The 22,565-nt window shown below is 38.8% G+C and overlaps 1 protein-coding gene and 1 pseudogene across 1 annotated transcript in view; both read right to left on the bottom strand.

The window, feature by feature from the left end:
• Window positions 1-22,565, bottom strand: part of CFAP44 (cilia and flagella associated protein 44) — a 148,936-nt gene that overhangs the window by 110,789 nt on the left and 15,582 nt on the right. The window contains exons 4-5 of the mRNA XM_036746343.1: window positions 13,856-13,958; window positions 13,031-13,247 (exon numbers count right to left, since the gene is read on the bottom strand). Coding sequence (XP_036602238.1) covers window positions 13,031-13,247; window positions 13,856-13,958 — 320 coding nt within the window. The remainder of the gene's footprint in view (window positions 1-13,030; window positions 13,248-13,855; window positions 13,959-22,565) is intronic.
• Window positions 6,698-10,600, bottom strand: LOC118840164 (annotated as a pseudogene).

Raw genomic sequence — 22,565 nt, 5'->3', positions numbered from 1 at the left:
TGAGATGGGAGGGAGAGAATGCAGATCTGAAAATAAAATTGAAATTTAAAAAAAAAGACTGAGAGAAATGACCTATATGCAAGAAAATATTTATAGCAATGCTTTTTATTATAGCAAAGATTGGAAATAAATTAGGCTCCCATTGATTGGGGAATAGTTGTGGTGTATGAATGTAATGTAATATTATTACACCATAAAAAAATAACAAATATAACAAATTTGGAAAAACATGGGAAAATTTTATGAACTGAGGCACAGTAAAAGAAGTAAAACAATTTACACTGATTACTATAATGTAAAGGAAAACAACCTTGAAAGACTATAGAACTCTGATCAATGCAGTAAGCCATCATGACTTCAGAAACTGGTGATGAAGCATGCATCCACCTCTTGGCAGAAAGATGATGGACTAGAGGTACAAAATGAGACATTTTCAGACATGGTCAATGTGTTAAATTATTTTGCTTGACTATACATATTTGTTAAAAGAGAGGATTTCTATTTGGGGAGAAAAGTTAGCGTACAATGATAGAGCTACAAAAGGAAAATAACATCAATTAAGTATTTTAAAAGTACAAATAAAAAAACAAAATGAAGCTCATAAGGAAACATAATGAGGCAGTTTTGTTACTACTGTGCAAAATTTGATATACATTTTTAAAAGCAAACTATAGTATTAACAGTTCAGTTTCACATACATACTTTCTTCATATACTGTATATGATATACATTTTTATACAATATACATTTTATTGTATACAATTTTATTGTATACAATATACATTTTATGCAATATACATTTTTCTACATATACTCCATATAGTTCATATACGAAATGTCCATCTTTGTTGATAATCACTTAATAAAAAGAATGTTTTGTAAACTGTCCCAATTTTGAGTCCCCTTTCTGTTTGGATCCTTTTTATTTCAACACCTGCCCACTCTCCTCTAACTCACTAAGTGACTATTTTAGTTTGTTGTTATTTACTGGGGAGGTTGTGGGGATGGAGTGGTTGTTTGCAAATATAGCTGCTTCCCTGCCCGATTCCCTTTATCCCTTTAGCTCTATCTTTACTTAAAATGATAGGAGAGGCAAGCAAGAAAACTTTTGTCTGAATAGGAAAGCTTTAATGGAAATGATCATTATGAATTTTTGTACTTTCTCTGTTTATACTGAGTGACACATCTGTGCAATGAGCAAGATTAGGTTTTTTCTAGCTAAGAAAGTGCATAGATTGCCTGGTGTTCACTATGCTAACTTTAACATGTTAAACTTTGAATAAAACCTTTGCATTTTCCATGTCCTGTTTTCAGATATCTATTGATAAGTGGTGAATAGATCAGGTTGAAACTGTTACAATTCAACAATTCAGAAAACATTTGTTAAGGGCTTGCTATGTTTGAGGCACTGTATTGTATACAATTGTTTATAGTATCTTCTCATGTTTATTCTATCTACTTAATCTGATGTTGTTTTTACCTTGTTCTCCAACTCAGCAATTCTTAGCCTAAGATCTGCAAACTACGTTGTCTTTTTTAAAATAAATCTTGAAAACTGTATTTCAGTATAATTGATTCCTTTGCAAGCCTATGTATTTTATTTTATGCATTTAAAAACATTATTCCAAGAAGAGGTCCATTGGTTTCACTAGAATTCCAAACAGGTGCATAATACAAAAATGGTTAAGAACCCCTAAGCTCTGCTTAGTCAACAAACTGGACACACTAACTTCCTGGTTGTTCAGAATTAGTTTCTTTTTTTGTAATGAAGTATATTTCTCCAAGTTCTGCCCAGTGCCTTTTTTCTCTCTTCACTACTCTTTTAAAGTAGTGCAAAAACTAAAAATAAAATATAAATTACTAAGAAAATGAAGCAGTCCAAGAGCCTTTGGCCTCTTCCATCTTTAAAAGCTAAACTCTACTTTTGCTATCTTTCCCTGTTCCAGAAGTCACTTAATATCAAAATATCTGCTGAGTTGGTTTGCAAGATACCATCAAGTTCTTTGTAGAATTTCTCTACCTTTTCATCATCTGCAGTAGATATTAGTGCAGAACTTCTGTCTCCATAGTGGTCTCTTCGTATATACTTATCAATAGTGCAAGATGAAGCAACCAAGTGTCCCTTTGTTGTCTCTCTTTGGTTTCTTTTTTTGCATGACGACACTAGCTTCACCAGCTCTTTTCTTTTTCCAAGGAAAACCTAGGTACCAGCAGCAACTTCCTATCATAAATGTCAACATCCTCCAGTTCTTCCAATAATATCAATCTGCTGGTCCTTAAAACCAAAATCTCCCATTCAAATTAATATTTATAGAAGGTTTAAAACCTCTCCCCTTTTTAGTTACTCTACCACATGACTATAGAAGAGAAAGGGAACCATCAACCCAGCATATAGGACCAAGGGCCATTTTGTATTCTTTATTTCATAGCTTTCCATAAACAAAAGATTAAACACCAGTGGCCAACACATTCATGATGAGCCTCTCTGTGCTTAGCTTGCTTCATTTTGGGACAGCAGACTCAATGCATCACCACAACCATACTTGAAGCCTTTCCAGGTTAAAAGAATCTGCCAGAATTTATACTCCACTGGCATGGGTCAGGGTCACCTTCATGCCATGATAGAGCATCAAAATAGAATGTTGTAGTTTTATTCATTTGTAAAACTTGCAGAGGAAGATGGTGGAAAATTACAAGTAGTATCACCTCAAGTTTGCCTTGAGACCTTGTAACAACAATGTTACTTGCAGCTATTGTGGCTGTGTAAGGCCAATAACACCAGCACACAGGAAGGCTGCTAGCACAAGTTCTTTGGTCTGCTTTTCTAAGGAAAGCAACTTTAAGGGGTTTATAATCTCACTTTAATTAAGCATACATATATCATTCACTTAGTTCAGGGGAAAAAAGTCAGCACCCTGAACTTCAGAGAAAACACAAACAGAAATTACAAGCAGAAATTATATAAACAGAGCAAATAACGCAAATCAGCAGACAAGGCTTCTCTCTGTCCATAGCAATACATACATAGTTACCAGAGAGAGAAACACCAACATCTGGGTTTTCAAAGCTGGGGCAGGGTTCCTTAATGGCTACCCAGAGTTTCCACACAAACACTCTTCCAATGACTGAGCCCTCAAAGCAAAATGCTAACTTCAGAGTATACATAACATTTCGTCAGGGTCAACCCACAAAGGCGTCACAATCATGTGACTCGAACTTATGTGACTTAAGCTTTCTTGTGACTTAAGCAGGTCTTTAAAGACTCTTGATTAATCAAAGACTCTTGATTCAAACAAAGGCAAGTCTCAGTGAAAGGCACTTGATTGCCTTAGTGCTGAGAAGAACTAGAACTCCAAAAGAAAAAAGAGTAAAACAAAAAGTCCCACTTTGCTTGCCATTACCGACCTTCTAAGCTATCATCTCCAGATCATTCATAGATGAAACTGGCAGAAAAAAAAACAAATAGATGAAAAATTTAATAGATTTTTTCAGTGTTTTTATAATTATCTCTTTTCATTACCAGTAACAGTCATGACATTCAGAGTTTAATACCTGTTGTGCCATATGAAGTAGTAGAAATAGTACTTTTAAGGAAATTGGGATGAATGATTGCCCCAGGCCAAGTATGGACTGAGGAAGTCCATATTGGGGGCAGAATAGTCTTGAAAGCACTGAGAGATCATTTTATAAGGAATCTCAGGAAGATGAAGATATCTCCAAAATGAAAAAAAGTATATATATAGATAATATTTCTATTAAAAAATAGTGATTGAGAAGATGCCAGTAACTAGTAAGCTATATGCTTCCTTTCTAATCTCAATGAAATCATTGAGAATTGATCTACACATGGATCAAATGTTATCCTTGATTAAAATATGAGATGGAAATGGGAGGAATTTGCAGATTATTTTACATGGCAGATTTATATCTTCATGGTCACACAAGTAAGTAGAGAATATAACACTCTACTGTCTCTTATTTGTTGATTACCAAAAAAAAGTTTAAAAGGCTCTCCTCCAACAAAAATTAAGATCACACATAAATTAAGACCATACAAAATTACTAGGTAAATGCAAGATTGAGACAACTCTGTTCAGTAACCTGTTGATTATTAATGCCACTGCCAGTCAATTCTATTGCTTAAAAAACTTTCATATTTACTGCTGGAATTTCCTCCTGAATGCTATGATGCTGAGTCAGTTTTCAAGTATGGGTTTCATTTCTGCTGTCTTTAGTACTTTGCTTTTGTCTGTCTTCCCTTCTATTGTTCAGTCTTATTTTCGTCTTCATGTTTCTGCTCTCCTGCTGAGTAGACAAATTTGGGAGAGAGCTTTCTGGCTACAGAGTGAATTTTTAAAGACCAAACAGCTGCTACCATGTAAATCATTTTCCTATTGGGCACAAACAGTTAATATTTGTGAAAGCAGCTATGAGGAGTTTGTATTGTGAAATACCCCCCATTCTCTACCCTTGGGATTTCCTCAAAATAAAAGGCTTCCCCTCTCCATATTCTCTCTACTGTTTCTCAGGATAACTTTCCACTATCATCCCACATTATTCGAAAAGTCGGGGTGGAGGGGTGATTTTCTTTTTCAAAAACTACACATTTGGAATTTATGACCCCACCCCTTTCACTTCCCTGGAGATATACTGCCATATTTTTCTGTCAAATGCATTATAGCACAAGCACTCAATTATGGAATACATATCCTTTTCTATACCAGTTCCAATAAAACTCAAAGCACAAATTATACAGATTAGAAGATTTACAGGTATCCAGTTTCAGTTTATTCAATAAGGTTAGTTACTAATTTAATTTTTAAAAAACAACAAAGGAATCCCTTTCCATTATCTACTGCTTAATTACTCTTCCAACTTCTATTTTTTTCCTCGATGTCACTTGTCACTGTCTTCTTTGTCACTCATCCTAAAGGCCTTCTAAGACTAAGCCATTGACCCCATCCCTTAGTCCATGCAGGATCAAGATCTATTCTGTCTAGGCTCTCAACCTGATCCTTTGATTTCAAGTACAAACTGAACTCCTCAAAGCCTCCTGAAGCTTGATTCAGTTGGTATCCACTAGATGATAAAAATTGGAAATTGGACAAGACCTTAGCGTTCATCTAGTCCAACTCACTCATTTTCCAGATCAAGAAATTAAGGACCAAAGAGGTTAAGTGGATTGCCCAAAGTCACACAGGTAGTAAGTGGCAGAGTTGAGATCTGAGCTCAGATCTTCTGACTCCAGTTCCAAATTTTCACTGTTACCTACCTGCCTTCCTGCATTCTGTCCACAGAAATTTCTTGGGTACATTTTCCTCTCTCTTGGGCTAATAGTAGCCTTGGTCTGAGCCTTCAATCTTGTTGACATCCTTGGTTCCTTTTTTAGTTGGTGACTCGATTTCCTTAATCCCTTCAACTTCAAACAAATCAACCAGGCTATAGTACTCTTTCTGTTCCTCTAGAAGCTCTTATTTCCTTTACAATTTTTTTGGCTCCTAGTGTTAACTATAAATATGGCCATCTCCCCCCATCCTTAAAAAGCCTTTACTTGCTACCATGCCCTCAAGTTATCATCCTGCCTCTGTCTTCTCCCTTTCACAAACTTCTAGAAAAAGCTGTTTGCACATAATTTCCTTACCTTTCACTCAATTCACTCCCCAACCCACCACTCAAAATAAACTGTTCTGCCCAAGGTCTCCAATAATTTATATAGTTGCTAAATCCAATGGCTTTTTTCAGCCTTCATCCTTTACCTCTCTGCAGCACCTGACATTGTTGACCATCTCTTCTGCCAAGACGCTCTTTCTTCCCTAACTTTTCACATCCTGTCTGAATGACTGATCCATCTCAGTCTCCTTGGCAGCAGCATCATTCTCTCTCTTTCATTCTCTCCCCCTCTCTCTCTCCCCCCCCTCTCTCTCTCTCTCTCTCTCTCTCTCTCTCTCACTCTCTCTCTCTCTCTCTCTCTCTCTCTCTCTCTCTCCCTCCTCTCTCTTCTCTCTCTCTCTCCTCTCTCTCTCTCTCTCTCTCTCCTCTCTCTCTCTCTCTCTCTCTCTCTCCCTCTCTCTCCCTCCCTCTCTCTTTCTCTCTCTCTCTCTCTCTCTCTCTCTCTCTCTCTCTCTCTCTCTCTGTCTCTCGCCCTCCCTTTCTCCTTCCCTCCCAAATCTACATATCTATCCCTCTAGTCCTACATTTTCAATGGCTTGCCTGACATATCCACCTAGATGTCCCATAAGCATCTTAAATTCATTTTCCTAAATTTCTAAAAACAGAACTCATTTCTCCTAAGCCCACATCTCCTCTTAACATCCCTTTATATAACCAGGGCACCACCATTCTTCTAGTCACCCAGGTTCACAACATAATTCATATACTCTATAATTGACAATCACAACTCTGTACTCTCCCTTACTCACTCCCTCAATATCCAATCAGTTGACAAGAACTGTCACTTTTACCTCCATAACATCTTTCACATATGTTCCCTTCTCTTCCTACCATCCTAGGTCAAGCAATAACCTCCTAATGAGGCTTCCTGTATCTATCTAGTCTCTCTCCTCGCCAATCTGTCCTCTATATAGTTGGCAAATCGATAGCTTTTAAAACACAGGCTTTGTTTGTTTGTTTTTCACTTTTTATTCCTGCATAAAGGATATACCAATATTCACATTAATTGGATGGCAATTTCTATTCGTTAAATTCTCTTCTATAATCCTTGTCTCCAAGTGGGAATAGCCCTATGTGTTATATGCAGAAGAAGCCCTGCACCTGTTGTACCTCTCTCTTTTGTATGTTCATTCCATCCTTTGGTAAGTTTGTACAACCTGAAAGGATCATGACTAACATTAACTTCAACCTTTTCTCTTAATTTTGCCAACCTTCTTTTTCTATCTTTTCTCTCCAGAATTTTTAATTCAAGTTTACATAAATCTCTCTCTTGAAACCTAATAATCTCAATTGTAAGCATTTTTTTTCTTTCTTCCCTTTTAGTTCTCTTCCTTCCTCATCTCCTTTTCAAGTTTCAACAATTCTTCCTCTTCTTTCTTCTACTGAGTATATTCTTCTAGCAGTAATTTTAGGTGAAACTGAAGCTGATGTTCTCTCTGTTGCTTTCTCTCTTTTTCCTCTTCTTCTCTTTTTTTTTTTTAATGTAATGTCTTAGAATGCTAATTTGGAAATATAGGGGCTGTGCATTTCCCCTAAATCTTATTTTAAAATATAAACGCTAAGGAGGAATTATATCAACTCCTATCGAAGTCATTATGAAATCACATAGATTCCGTGTCAACAGTCCTCTGTGGGCAAGAGGTTAGCTCGAGGTTGGTGGAGTCCTTCCTCCCCTCTTTTTTTTTTTTTTTAATGCAATTTATTTATTTAACATATTTGGTTTTCAGCATTGATTTTCACAACAGTTTGAATTACAAATTTTCTCCCCATTTCTGTCCTCCCCCCCCACTCCAAGATGGCGTATATTCTGGTTGCCCTGTTCCCCAGTCAGCCCTCCCCTCTATCACCCCCCTCCCCTCTCATCCCCTTTTCCTTTCCTTTCTTGTAGGGCAAGATAAATTTCTACGCCCCATTGCCTGCGTATCTTATTTTTTAGTTGCATACAAAAAGTTTTTTTGTTTTTGAACATCTGATTTTAAAACTTTGAGTTCCAAATTCCCTTCCCTCTTCCCTTCCCACCCACCCTCCCTAAGAAGTTGAGCAATTCAACCTAGGCCACACATGTATTATTATGTATAACCCTTCCACAATACTCATGTTGTGAAAGGCTAACTACATTTTGCTCCTTCCCAACCCATCCCGCTTTATTGAATTTTCTCCCTTGACCCTGTCCCCTTTCCAAAGTGTTTGTTTTGATTACCTCCACCCCCATCTGCCCTCCACTCCATCATCCCCCCGCCTTTTATTTTTTTTTTATCTTCCTCCCTCTTCTTTCCTGCGGGGTAAGATACCCAACTGAGTATGTATGGTATTCCCTCCTCAGGCCAAATCTGATGAGAGCTAGGTTCACTCATTCCCCCCTCACCTGCCCTCTCCCCTCCTCCCATAGAACTGCTTCCTCTTGCCACCTTTACACGAGATAATCCACCCCATTCTATCTCTCCCTATCTCCCTCTCTCAGTATGTTACTCTCTCATCCCTTAATTTCATTTTATTTCTTTTAGATATCTTCTCTTCATCCTCAACTCACCCTGTGTCTGCTCTCTCTCTTTTACATATATATATATATACACATACATACATATACACATAGATACATACATACATTCACATTCACTTATATATATACTTAAACATATATATATATATGCATATTCCCTTCAACTACCCTAATACTGAGGTCTCATGAATCATACTCATCATCTTTCCATGTAGGAATGTAAACAAAACAGTTCAACTTTAGTAAGTCCCTTGAAATTTCCATTTCTTGATTACCTTTTCATGCTTCTCTTGATTCTTGTGTTTGAAAGTCAAATTTTCTATTCAGTTCTGGTCTTTTCACTGAGAAAGCTTGAAAGTCCTCTATTTTATTGAAAATCCATATTTTGCCTTGGAACATGATACTCAGTTTTGCTGGGTAGGTGATTCTAGGTTTTAATCCTAGCTCCATTGACCTCCGGAATATCGCATTCCAAGCCCTTCGATCTCTTAATGTAGAAGCTTCCAGATCTTGGGTTATTCTGATTGGGTTTCCACAATACTCAAATTGTTTCTTTCTGGCTGCTTGCAGTATTTTCTCCTTGATCTGGGAGCTCTGGAATTTGGCAACAATATTCCTAGGAGATTTCTTTTTGGGATCTATTTGCGGAGGCGATCGATGGATTCTTTCAATTTCTATTTTGCCCTGTGGCTCTAGAATATCAGGGCAGTTCTCCTTGATAATTTCCTGAAAGATGGTATCTAGGCTCTTTTTTTGATCATGGCTTTCAGGTAGTCCAATAATTTTTAAATTATTTCTCCTGGATCTATTTTCCAGGTCAGTGGTTTTTCCAAGGAGATATTTCACATTGTCTTCCATTTTTTCATTCCTCTGGTTCTGTTTTATAATATCCTGATTTCTCATAAAGTCACTAGCTTCCACTTGCTCCAATCTAATTTTTAAAGTAGTATTTTCTTCAGTGGTCTTTTGGACCTCCTTTTCCATTTGGCTAATTCTGCCTTTCAAGGAATTCTTCTCCTCACTGGCTTTTTGGAGCTCTTTTGCCATTTGAGTTAGTCTATTTTTTAAGGTGTTGTTTTCTTCAGTGTATTTTTCAGTATTTTTTTGGGTCTCCTTTAGCAAGTCATTGACTTGTTTTTCATGGTTTTCTCGCATCCTTCTTATTTCTCTTCCCAATTTTTCCTCTACTTCTCTAACTTGCTTTTCCAAATCCTTTTTGAGTTCTTCTATGGTCTGGGGCCAGTTCATGTTTTTCTTGGAGGCTTTGGTTGTAGGCTCTATGACTTTGTTGTCTTCTTTAGGCTGTATGTTTTGGTCTTCTTTGTCACCAAAGAAAGAATCCAAAGTCTGAGACTGAATCTGGGCGCGTTTTCGCGTCCTGGCCATATTCCCAACAAACTAACTTGACCCTTGAGTTTTTCAGTGGGGTATGACTGCTTGTAGATTACAGAGTTCTATGTTCTACGTTTGGGGGGGAGGTGCCAGCTCTATCAGAGCCGCACTCCTCCTTCCCCAAGGACCCCCAGTCCAGACTGGGCTCAGATCTTCGGCAGGCTGTGCACCCCTGCTGTGATCCGCCACTTAATTCCTCCCACCAGGTGGGCCTGGAGCCGGAAGTAACAACAGCTGTAACTGCCCCACCTCCGCTGCCCCCAGGGCTGGAAGCCGAACCGCGAACTCCTTCCACTCCCGCAGCTTTTCCCACTAACCTTCTCCGCAGTCTTTGGTGTTTGTGGGTTGAGAAGTCTCGTAACTGCCGCAGCTCACATATTCAGGGCGCTAGGGCCCCCTCCGCCCGGCTTCCGGTCTGGATCGTCCACGCCGCTCAGGCTGGGCTCTGCTCCACTCCGTTCCCAGCTGCCAGCTCCCAGCTCCCAGCTCCGTGTGGAATAGAGCTCACCCAGAGACCATCCGGGCTGTCCTGGGCTGGAGCCCTGCTTCCCTCTGCTGTTCTGTGGGTTCTGCCGTTCTAGAATTGGTTCAGAGCCATTTTTATAGGTTTTTGGAGGGACTTGGGTACGGAGCTCACTCTAGTCCGTGCTTACCAGCCGCCATCTTGGCTCCGCCCCTCCTCTTCTTCTCTTAATTAAGATGCTTGTTTCATAGATAATTCCACAATTTTCTGCTTTTCCCAGGCTTCAATTGTTAATTTCTGTTTCTTTCTTTGCTCTTCCTTTTGTTTTTGGAAATCTTCTTGTTGAATATCATTAATCATGAGTACGTCCTTTGACTTTTCTTTCGATGTCTACATCTCTTTTTTTTCCTTGCTGCTTCTTTGTTTTCCATTCCTAAAGACTCTCTTTTTCTTTCTTCTAAAGACAGAAATTTTTGATACCGTTTCTCATGTGGTTGAACTTCATCCTTGGTCTTTCCAGGCAGACACACAAGAACTTTCATATAGCTGGGCTTCCCTTTATGTTTATTTCTCATAAAGCACAGGTGTGAGGTGGATCCTTTGTAGCAAGGACTGGTGAAAGTAAAATAAGAGCTCACCTTGCTATAGTATCTTAGCTTTACAAAGCGCTTCCCTAACAAGTCTATAAGGTAGATAGTATATTATTATTATCATCATTGCCATTTTACGATGATAGAAACTGAGAGGTTTAGAGAGGTAAGGTGACTTGTCTGTGTTTACACAGCTAACAAACATCAAGGAAGAACTGAAATGTAACTCTCCTACATCTCACTAAATCCAGGACTCCTCCTACCGCACCTTCCCACGAGCCAGGACATTGTGGTGGTCAACAGAGCTTACTATTTATGTGATTATTGCTAGCAGTCTGTGATCAGGAAGTCCAAATGATTTTTCTAAAGGGTAAATCCCCATGTCACCCACCACCCATCCCCTACCAAGTACACTCCAATGACTTCTCATCATCTCTAAGATCAAATACAAAATGCTCTGTTTGGCATTCAAAGCCCTTCATAACCCAGGCTGCTCCTTCCCTTCTAGTCTTAAACCTTATTCCTTCACCATTCATTCTTCCATCAGTGACACTGGCCTCCTGGGCTGTTCCACAGACAAGACACTCTTCTTGGCTCCAGGCATTTTCTCTGGCTTTCCTTCATGTTTATAAAGCTCTCCCTTCCCTCCCTCTGCCTACTGGCTTCCCTGACTTCAAGTGCCAACTAAAATCTCATCTTCCCAACGCTTCTTAATTCTAGTTCCTTCTCTCTCTTTAATTATTTCCTATTTATCTTGCATATAGCTTGTTTCTGTGTATTTGTTTGTTTTCACTCCCAATTAGATCATAAGCACTTTGAAGGCAGGGACTATCTTTTGCCTCTTTTTGCATCCTAGTGCTTAGCACACTGACTGGCACATAGTAGGTACTTAATAAATGTTTATTAACTGACTGACCACCCTCTCCTCCAAGATACTTTCTGTCCTTTGTGTTTTCATGGCATTGCTATCTCCTGGTTCTCCTACCTATCTTACCTCTCCTTTGCTGGATCCATGTCACAACACCTAAAAGTGTGTGTATGTGCATGCACTCCAAAACTCTGTCCTCTCCTCCTTTCTCTCTATGCCCTCTCACTTGGAAACCTCATCAGCCACCATGAGTTCAATTACCATCTCTGTGTAGAGATGGTATCTTGCCTTAGTCTTTCTCTTGAGCCGCAGATCCACATCTCTACTACTGGACGTTTCTAACTAGATGTCCCATAAGTACCCCAAATGCAACAGGTCAAAAACAGAAGTCATCTAAAATAAAACTCATCTTTTTCCCTCCCTCAAACTCACCTCTTCTCTGGACTTCCCTATTACAGTCAAGGACACCACCATCCTTCCAGGCTCTTAAGGGTGTGGCCTCCTCCTTGATTCCTCACTCTCACTCCACAGATCAACTCATTTGCCAAAATCTTGTCACTTCTGTCCCCACATCTCTCACACATAGCCCCTTCTCTCCAGGTGCTGGCCAGCACACTCTGGTCATCTCTCATCTGGACTATCTCAATAGCTTCCTACTTGTCTTCCCTATCTCAAACCTCTCCTCTTTCCAGTCAGTCTTCTACACTGACTTTTCCTAAAAAGGGTATTTTCCTAAAGAGCAGGTATAACCATGTTGGCCCCCCCCCAACCCCACTCAAAAAATTCCTATGCCTCCCTGTTGCCTCTAGAGTTAAATAGAAATTCCTCTATCTGACATTTAAAGCTCTTCACAACCTGGTTCCTTTCCAGAGGCTTACATTTTGCTCTTCTCTATACACTCTGAAATATGGCTTTGCTGGCCTATTGCTATTTCCCACACACAAGTGCCTTTGAGATAGCTAATCCTCCCTGCCTGGAATGCATTCCCTCCTCCCCTCCACCTCTCATAATCCCCAATTTCCTTCAAGGCTTTGCTCAAGCACTGCCTTCTCTATGACACCTTTCCTGATCCCCTTAGCTGCTAGTGTGCCCTCTCCCAATATGACTTGTATTCATTAAGCATGTATTATGTACATATACATACATATATATGTATATAAGCACATGTTGTATACTCTGTCATAATGCGAGCTACTTGAGGGTAGGGACTGTTTGTTTCACTTTCATCTCTGTACCTCTAGTGCTTAGCACAGTGCATGCATGGCATATAGGCACTTAATAAATGCTAATTTGTTGACTGACTGATAATAAACATCTCAGGTGGTAAAGACTTCCTTGAAGGTAAAGTACTGAATTAGATGACTTCTTTCCATGTCTTTCTAAGAGTGTAATTTTAAAAGTCATGTTACCTATTAGCAGGAAAAAATAGCACATTTAAAAATAATCCAAAGATTAACTGGAAAAATAGATCCCAGCTCCAAGAGCCTTTCACAAGGTATTCCTACTGATCTCCACTGACAGCTAGATGTACCGATCACTTAACCTACTTGATGTGACCTGATCCTGCTGTGGTAAGTTGCTCTTCATTTTCAGGGTTGAAGGTGACCTTAAAAACTTCCTGGGAAAATGCTTTTGTCCTCAGAATTGGCTGTTCTTCTTTCCAATTCCAGACTGTTATTGTAAAATCAGGGTGGCCACCCACAGTAGCCAGCAATGAACCGGTAAAATTAAAACTTGCGTATGCGTAGGCTTCATCAGTCCCTCCTGGAAGAATAAATGGTAATTAGGAAGAACCACAAAAAATGTTTTTATACTACATCAACAGGAAAAATTTTTTTACATCTATCATTTTTTATTCAGGATCTCCCTAATGACCATATTGGTATAACTCTTGGTTTTTATATTAGAGAAGGGGTGATGGGGCGAGCATTTATTCAGCACCTACCATACACCAGACACTGTGCTATATACTTTATAAATACTTTCACTTTCGATAGAGAAAGAAGAAAGCATTAAGTATTATCCAGAATTACATATAATCTGAATCACTGTCTTTGACTTTGGAAAGCATAACAGGATTCATTTTTACTAGAAGAGTGCTGTGTTTTATTTCGGAAAACATAAATTTTGGTTGTATTCACTGAACCCACACGGCAGCTTAAACAGAGGAGGAACAAGGTAGCAGGGAAATAGAATCTGGGATTAAAACTTTGTTGTAGATACATTCCAAAGGGAAACTATGGAATTCTGAACATCCTATGCTCAGAATCAACTCATTGGAAATAAAAGGGCAAGATATTAAATTTTCTGCTGTATTCTGTAACCATTAACATTTAGGTCAGGGTTTATGCTTCAAGTTTCACTGAACCCACCTCGGAGAATTCTGTAAGGCCTCAGGGCAGGATAATCATAGATGACAACATTTGGATAGAATCCTTTCTCAGCTAACACAAAGTATGTTTTGTCTGGGTGAACCTGTAAAAATAGAAATTCACTAACTCACCAGAATCAGATTCTTCTGTATGTACTTGTCACTTTAATGCATTATTTATCATTAGTAATTTCACTCAATTCAAGCTTTTGTTGTTAGGACTATGCACAAAAATAGGCGTTTCATAAACATTTCTTAACAATAATGAATACTCTGATTTCAGCTAAAAAGTAAAGTTGTGCTAACTTATCTCAGACATACATAGATAACCATGTCAACATATGTATTTTTATACAAATAGATGGAGTAGTTATTGGTTTAACTTGATACTGTAGGATATAGGGTATAAATAGACCCGATGTCTAGGTTAAGTTAAATTTTTCTATATAAAAAACGTAGATTTCAATATATGTTGTCTAAGGGGTTGATCCCTTTAAAAATTCCCCTCTACAAAATATCACTTCTGAGAGTTCTCCTTTTTTAGACAAAGGCAAACAAACGGAATGAAGAAGAAACAGCTGGTGCTCAACTGGATGTGAAACAAAGCACCTGAGCATATGCTCAGAATGAATGTGAACTTTTCAAATGAAATTTTATCATTTTGATGGATCCTTACATTGGTTTTTGTTGGTTTTATCATTTTGCAAAGCTAATACTGGCACTGATGAAAGCAGAAAAATTGTAGGTTTCCTCAGAGACTTCCCAGAAGAAAGGGAATCCAATGAAAAATACATTTGTAACAAAGGGGTTACTACCTTCTTGTACATAGTGGGCACCTAGAAACTCAAGGTTCTCCTATACCCAAAGGGCAATGAAACTGTGCATACCCTTTGATCCAACAGTACCACTTCTAGGTCTCTATCCCAAAGAGATCATGAAAATGGGAAAAGGACTCACACATACAAAAATGTTTTAGCAGCTCTTTTTGTGGTGGCAAAGAACTTGAAATTGAAGGGATGTCCATCAATTGGGGAATGGCTGAACAAGTCATGGTGTATGAATGTAATGGAATATTGTTGTGATAGCAGGTGCATTTCAGAAAAACTTGGAAAGACTTACATGAACTGATGCTGAGTGAAGTGAACAAAACCAGGAGAACATGGTACACAATAACAGCAACCTTGTGAGATGATCAACTATGAGTAACTTAGTTCTTCTCAGCAATGCAATGATCTAAAGTAATTCCAAAGGATTCATGATGGAAAATGCAATCCACATCCAAAGAAAGAACTGATGGAGTCCAAATGCAGATCAAAGCATGCTGTTTTTACCTTATTTTTTTTTGTTTTGGTCTGTTTCTTCCCTTACAACATGAGTAATATGAAAATATGTTTTCCATATTTGTAATATATAACCTATATCAAATTGCTTACCATTTTAGGGAGTGGGGAAGGGAAAGAGGGAGGGAGGGTAAAGGAAAATTGGGAACTAATGAATGTTAATTAAATGAATGTTTAAAAATTGTCTTTATAGGTATTTGGAAAAATATTATTAAAACTCAAGGTTCTCTAGGCATTCTAGGTTCAAGGTACTATATGAGTCCACCTCTACCCCCAAACATAGCTTACAAGCCCCCATGATGTTTTTGCTTTTCTCTAGACACAATCTGTTTAAAGCAAAAGCATTTATTGAAAGGGCACAGTAAATCAAGTATAATAAAACATTCCTCCCATAAGCCTATGGCATAGTCTATTATAAAAATATACACTATCGGTTGGAAGAATGGGCACACATAGAGATCAAATATGAGTGGCATTTCCATAATGAAAATGTAGAGTCAGATCATCTGTGTAGAACTGTAGAATAGTACACAGAATCATTACAAAATCACAAATGAAAAGATCACAAAAAGGTAATCAAACTACGAGTAATTGAAAACCCTATGAAACTACAAAAAAATAATGAAGTACATCTAGCGCCTAATGACAGAGTGCACATTTTATGTTTTTTTCTTTATCACAGTGGGGAGGAGAATAAAATGACTGTGGTATAAAGATAAGTCATCAATAGATCTTTTAATTTAAAATTTAAAAAGAAGAAAATTCCACTCACTCCACACAGGAATGCGCTCTCCTACTGATTCCACATTACCATCACTGCTGAGCTATGCACTGTTGCTATCACCTGCTAGAATCCTTTCTCTGTTAAACTGTGATCTTGTGATTCTCTGCTGTATTGCTACAGCCATCTGCTAGGTTTCCACTGGGCCAGTACTGCCATCTGCAGGCTCTCTGCTGGGCTACTTCTGTCACCTGCTGGTTCTCTGCTGAATTGTGCCTGTCATCTGTTAGTACACAGATGAATTGTAACTACTTGGAACACAGATGACTGTAACTACTATACAATCTATTCTCTGCAGGTCAGTGTTTACAGCTCTTTGGTGAGCAATAGCCCAGAGCCTTAGAGCTATTTCAGTTCTATTATGAGTCAGACTCACAGCTATATCAAGCCAGTAAAACTGAAATAGTTGCTCAGGTGATATCTATCCATTAAGGCAATTCTCCCAGGCCTGCCTGATATTTAGGTTGCTGTGAGTATATTGCTTTTACTCCCATCACATCCCTGGAGGCCAACACTAAGGATATGGAGATTACCCTGGAGCTTCACTTAGCCAAACTGGAGGGGGCAGGTGAAGTTTTGGGCCTGAATTTCTACAGAAATTCTCAAATTGCTGCTCTCAGTACAATAGAACTGTTTCCTTCTATAAATCCTAGCTGAGTTCATTAACAATGTCTCAACCAAGCAGAACCCATTCTATACTAATAATCATTTCTACTTTTGCACCTAAAAACCACCTCAGATCTGTTGATGATCTTTGCTTTCATTAGGGTGACTAATTATGTGATCCAATATCCGCTTTATCCAACAACTTAAGAAAGCCAAATAGGCTTACAAGGACCTAATTAACTTCCACCAAAGAGTCAGCCACCTGTCCAGTATAAAATCAATACTGACTAAAATAGGTCTAACCAAGGCAGAAAAAAAAATGACTATCACCTCCTTATCCCTGCTATCTGTGCGTCTCTTAATGTAGCCAAATATCACAGTACCTTCTCTGGCTTCTGTAACATACTGTTAACTCACATTGAGCCTTTAATCCACAAAAATTTCCGGATTTCAGCTGGAAAATGAGGGCCTAGATGGAAAGATTTTAAACCAGGTCCTCTAACTTCAGAGCCAATGCAGTTTCCATTATGCCATGGAAGGAAGAGGGGAATCATGACCTACGATTTCATTAGCATGAGAAACTCCCTATAAAGAATTTCTCTCTACCAAGGCACATCACAGTTATCTGGGAATACTAAAAGGTTAAATGACTTGTCCGTGGTCACACAGTCAGTAGAACAATGAGACAGGACATGACGCCCATTCTTCCTGAGCCCAAGGCTAGTTCTCTATCCATAATACTACAATGCCACTGAATGCCATGGAGGGTGGGAGACAAGTGGCAAAAGGTAGGGACAAGGAAATCCTGTGACTATCAACTATCTAGGGGTGGCCATTCGCATGTAACAAGGAACAGTAGGCCAATATTGTTATATATAGAAAAAACACTGGTCCTGCAATCAAGAGGATTTGGGTTCAAATCCTGCCTCTGATGCTTATTACCTTTGTTACTTTGGGCAAGCAATTTAACCTTCTTGGGACTTGCTTTCCTCATCTGTAAGATGATGATCTCTGAATTCTCTTCCAGCTTTAGATCTGTTGCTGTTTATCCTGTCCTTCATTATCAAAGAAGACCAATGATACCATGATGTTGCGATCAGGGTACGGTGTGTTTGGCTGTGGCTGATCAATCCAGTATGAGTTTAGAAGGCTCTACCATAGGTCAGGCATAAGTAGTTCATTAGAACATTTGGGATGGAGATGTCTGTGGATTTGCCCAGCTCACATTTCCTTTGTGCTACTGCAATTCTTTTTTGCTCATGGAGTACAGTACCTTCTTTGATGCAGGGGTGCCATGTTGTGCTGTCCTGTGCCAGCATCTCCCATGTCTTATAGCTGACACTAAAGTTCTTCAGAGAGACGTTGTACCACTTCCACTGACTATGGTGTGAACACTTGCCTTGTGGAAGTTCCCTCATTCTTTGCAACCACAAAAAGAACTCCTAAAAATACTTTTATACAAATAGGTCCTTTTCCCTTTTTAAAAAAAATCTCTTTGGGATACAGATCTAGTAGCGGCATTGTTGAATCAAAGTCGAATTACTGTGGTATAAAGTTTTATGGCCTTTTGTGTACAGTTCCAAATTGCTCTCCAGAATGATTGGATCAGTTCACAACTTATAGGTAAGCATGCATTTGGCCTTTGGGCTGTGTGGCCAGACAATCTGAGTTGTAACCCCTTCAATAGAGTTTGAATGCTTGGCAGTTCAGCTTAAGTGTCCTGTACCTTATCTTGCCAGGTAATCTTTAGAATTTTTCTAAAACAATTCGAGTAGATCAGTTCAGTTTTCTTTTTCTTTTTTTTAAATAATTTTTTTTTATTTTTCCCCAATTATATGTAAAAATTTTTAACATTCATTTTTAAAATTTTTGAGTTTCAAGTTCTTTCCCTCTCTCCCTCTCCTCCTTTCACCCTGAGACAGTAAGCAATCTGATATGGGTTATATGTGTGCAATCATGTAAAACATGTTTCTATATTGGTCATTTTGTGGGAGAAAATTCAAACCAAAAAGAAAAAGAAGGAAAGTGAAAAATAGTATGTTTCAGTCTGCATTCAAACTCCATCAGTTCTTTCTCTGGAACTGGATAGCATTTTTCATCATGAGTCCTTTGGGATTGTTTTGGATCATCGTATTGCTAAAAATAGCTAAGTCATTCACAGTTGCTCATTGTATAGTATTGTTGTTACTGTATACAATGTTCTCCTGGTTCTGCTCATTTCACTTTGCATCAGTTCATGTACATCTTTCCAGGTTTTTCTGAAAACCTCCTGCTTGTCATTTTCTATAGCACAACAGTATTCTATTATAATTAAATACCATATCTTGTTCAGCCATTCCCCAACTGACGGACAACCCCTCAGTTTCCAATTCTTTGCCGCCACAAAAAGAACTCCTAAAAATATTTTTGTATAAATAGGTCCTTTTCCCTTTTTAAAAACAATCCTTTTGGGATACAAACCTAGCAGTGGCATTGTTGAATAAAAGTTGAATTACTGTGGTATAAAGTTTTATGGCACTTTGTGTACAGTTCCAAATTGCTCTCCAAAATTACTGGATTAGTTCACAACTCCATCAATGGCACGTTAGTTTCTTATTTTTTCCACATCCCCTTCAATATTTGTCATTGTCCTTTCCTGTCATATTAGCCAATCTGATAGATGTGAGGTGGTTCCTCAGCATTGTTTTAATTTGCATTTCTCTAATCAATAGTGATTAACAGAATTTTTTCATATGACTATTGATGCCTTTGATTTCTTCATCTGAAAAGTGCCTGTTCATATCCTTTGACCTTTTGTCAATTGAGTGTTTCAGTTTTCTGGCATTGCACTGATTGACCATACAGTTTGCACAGGCATACAGTGAAGTCAGCACAACGAATCTGTAGATGCTCAGCTTGGTATGCAGCCTGATTCTTCTTCTCTCCAACACTTTCTTTAGCAGCTCCCCAAATGCTGAGCTAGCTCTGGTAATGAGTACAACAATCTCATCTTCTTTGTGGACATCCTTGGAAAGTAAAGTAAATGAAAACTTATCCATAGCATTAAAAATTTCTCCATTTACTGTGAACAATGGTTCCATGTATGAATGGTGTGTGCTGGCTGATGGAGTACCTCTATTTTCTTGGTGTTGATTTTCAAGCCAAAATTAGCACAAGCAGGAGAGAATCAGCCCATACTCTGTTGCACCTCAGCCTCAGAGGCTGCACTGAGTGCACAATCATCAGAGAACAAAAAGTCATACATTAACACTCCCTCCACTTTGGTCTTGGCTTTTGACCTTTTCAAGTTAAGCAGTTTACCATCACTGCATTAGCTGACCTCAATTCCATTTTCATCCTTGTTGAAGGTGTCTGACAACATCACAGAAAACATTATGTATGGGAGCAAGCATATACCCCTGCTTCACTCCTTCGGTGACTTGGAAAACATGAGAACATTATCCTTCATCCAGCACCCACGCAGACATGCCATTGTGAAACTGGTGTACAATACTGATGAACTTCTCCAAGCAACTAAATTTTGCCATGATCTTCCACAAGTCCTCACAACTGACAGTATCAAAGGCCTTGATCAGGTCAAAGAATATTGTGTGCAGACCTCTATTCTGCTTGTGGCACTTTTCCTGGAGTTGTCAGGCAGCAAACATTATGTCCATCACTCCTTGACTCTTTCTGAAGCCACGCTGGCTCTAGGACAGATGACTATCTTCCAGATGAAGGATCTAATCTAGTCAGCAAGTTTGTATGCCATCCAAAAGGAGTGAACAACAGGCTTGTGACAACGCAATTTGCAGGAAAGTGCCATGCCACGATCATCAGTGCATATGTTCCCACCATGACTAACCCAGATAAAGTTAAAAAAATTCTAAAACCACCTAGAGACCCTCATCATCAATGTGCCAGAAGAGGATAAGCTTGTACCAATGCCAGAGGGGGCAAAGACTATCAGACATAGCAGTCCTTGGGAGGAACAAAGTCAGAAACAGCAACAACAATGACCACTTACTACTGAAGACTTGTGTATTTTGTAACTGTCTCATCACCAACATCCATTCATCTAACCATAACAAGAAGTCATATATGTACATTCACAGCAAGCAGTAGCATTTAATAAACCATGCCATTGTAAAGAGAAGAGAGAAGCAGGATGTGAGAATGATGAAGGCAATGTGTGACATAGAGTGCTAGACTGAGCAGAGACTCATCCTTCCAAGCTAAAAATTGACATTCAGCAAAAGCAGCAGCCCCAAGGCAAGATGAGTGTCAGAATTAGCATCAACAGATTAGAGCACTTCTCCCTAGTGAACAATTGTTCACTGCTGACCTGAAGGGAAAGCTGAGTTAGCATACAGTTAGCAACAGTAGAGTGGGACAAGGAGTGGGCAGCTTTCAGAGACTTGGTGTACAGCCCTGCATTTGCTCACCTGGGCCAGAACACTCATAAACATCAAGACTGGTTTGACAAAGATGATAGGGAAATTCAGAAGCTGCTAAACAAGAAATGAGAACTCCACAGGGTTTACCAGCAGGACAACTTGTCCGTCTCCAAGAAGGTAGTGTTTAACTCCATCAAAAGCAAAGTACAAGCAAAGCTTAAAGAGATGCAGGATTCTTAGCTCAGTAAGAAGTCAGCTGAGATGCAATTTTATGCCAACAGCAATAATCCAAAGTGCTTCTACAATGCCCTGACGACTATTTATGGGCCAAAGATCTCTGGTGCATCCCAACTACTCAGTGCTGATGGAGCCACAATAATTGCTGACAAGCACATGATCCTGGACGGATGGGCTGAACACTTTCATAGTGTTTTCAACAGACTGTCATGAACTAGTACTGAAGCAATTGATATGCCTTAGATTGTAGTCAATTCCTGTCTCTTTTTTAAAAAATTTATTTATTTTTAATTAATGGGATAAAACGAGTATTTCCATAACATAGTGTAATAAAAAAAGGATAATTGCACATGAAAGTGCAAATCTATTATGTACAACTTGCTGTTCCTTTCATATACATGAGTGTGTGTATAAAATAAAGTTATTGTGTAAATTTCTTTCTCCCCCCTCTGCCCTAGAGATGACTACCATTAGGCACACACACATATATATGTGTATACATATATATGTATATATACATATGAACATGCTATATATACACTTCTATTTATCTGTTCTTTCTCTGGATGTCCTTTGTATTTAATTTGGGTATTTATAATAGTCAAAATGACTTATTCGCTCAAAGATGTTTTTTTTTAACTTTTATCATTTTTATTTAATATTTAAGTTTTCAACATTGATTTCCACAAGATTTTGAGTTACAAATTTTCTCCCCATTTCTACCCTCCCCCCCATTCCAAAGTGGCATATATTCTGATTGCCTCGTTCCCCAGTCAGCCCTCCCTTCTGTCACCCCACTATCCCCCCATACCCTTCCCCCTTACTTTCTTGTGGGGCAGGATAGATTTCTATGCCCCATTGCCTGTATATCTTATTTCCTAGTTGCATGCAAAAACTTTTTTTTGAACATCTGCTTTTAAAACTTTGAGTTCCAAATTCTCTCCCCTCTTCCTTCCCCACCCACCCTCCCTAAGAAGGCAAGCAATTCAACATAGGTCACACATGTATCATTATGTGAAACACTTCCACAACACTCATGTTGTGAAAGGCTAACTATATTTCCTTCCATCCTATCTTGTCTCCCTTTATTCAGTTTTCTCCCTTGACCCTGTCCCTTTTCAAAAGTGTTTGCTTTTGATTACCTCCTCCCCCTATCTGCCCTCTCTTCTATCGTCCCCCCTTTTGTATCCCCTTCCCCTTACTTTCCTGTGGAGTAAGATACCCAATTGAGTGTGTATGTCATTCCCTCCTCAGGTCAAATCTGATGAGAGCAAGATTCACTCATTCCCCCTCACCTGCTCCCTCTTCCCTTCCAACAGAACTGCTTTTTCTTGCCACTTTTATGTGAGATAATTTACCCCATTCTATCTC

This window comes from Trichosurus vulpecula, chromosome 2 (assembly GCF_011100635.1).
Source record: "Trichosurus vulpecula isolate mTriVul1 chromosome 2, mTriVul1.pri, whole genome shotgun sequence".
NCBI classification, from domain to species: domain Eukaryota; kingdom Metazoa; phylum Chordata; class Mammalia; order Diprotodontia; family Phalangeridae; genus Trichosurus; species Trichosurus vulpecula.
This window is presented reverse-complemented; position numbering and strand designations above follow the sequence as displayed.